General features: G+C 67.0%; 1 protein-coding gene across 1 annotated transcript in view; it reads right to left on the reverse strand.

The window, feature by feature from the left end:
- Positions 1–298, reverse strand: part of FBXL16 (F-box and leucine-rich repeat protein 16) — a gene marked incomplete at its 3' end in the record, with an annotated part of 2,642 nt that extends 2,344 nt beyond the window's left edge. Inside the window, 2 exon segments of the mRNA XM_008946235.1 lie at position 1; positions 3–298. The exon segment at position 1 is cut by the window's left edge and continues 455 nt beyond it. Coding sequence (XP_008944483.1) covers position 1; positions 3–298 — 297 coding nt within the window.
- Positions 299–584: the final 286 nt, after the last annotated feature.

Consider the following 584-nt stretch of genomic DNA (forward strand, 5'->3'; position numbering starts at 1 on the left):
CCGAGCCTTCGCTGGCATTCAGTCCCACCAAGGAAGCTCCGGGAGGGGAGGAGACGCCGGCCAGAGCGGCCAAGGAGAGCGGGGAGGCCAGGCTGGGGATGGGCAGGTCGCTGCGGTGGGCTAAGGCCGGGCTGAGGATGGCAGGCACGGAGGAAGGCTGGCACAGGCGGTTTTTCACGGCGGGGGTGCCTTTGGTGATGCTGGCGGAGCCGAGGCCGTTGGGTTGCGTGGGGATCTTCACCAGTCCATTGCGGGGCAAACATGGGGGCTTGGTGTCGCCGTTTCTCGGGTTCGACATCTTCCACGGGTCTCTCTGCAACGTACAGGGGGTGGGCTGAAGGGGTGGCAGGCGAGGAGAGTGGGCAGAGGGGGTGTGTAGGGCTGGGGCATACGGTGGCACCAGCGGGGAGGGAGACCCTGGGGGTCCCTGTGCAGGGCGAGCAGGTGGTGGAGAGCTGCTGGGCACAGCTGCAGGGGGGATGTGGCCAGGGCTCAGAGCAGGGTCCTCTGAGGGGCTGTGTGACCCTGGTGTCCCCTATGAGGATGGGGATTTGTCCCCAGACGTGGATATCCCTCTCCGAGCC

This window comes from Merops nubicus, unplaced genomic scaffold (genome assembly GCF_000691845.1).
Source record: "Merops nubicus isolate BGI_N331 unplaced genomic scaffold, ASM69184v1 scaffold44638, whole genome shotgun sequence".
Classification (NCBI taxonomy): Eukaryota; Metazoa; Chordata; class Aves; order Coraciiformes; family Meropidae; genus Merops; species Merops nubicus.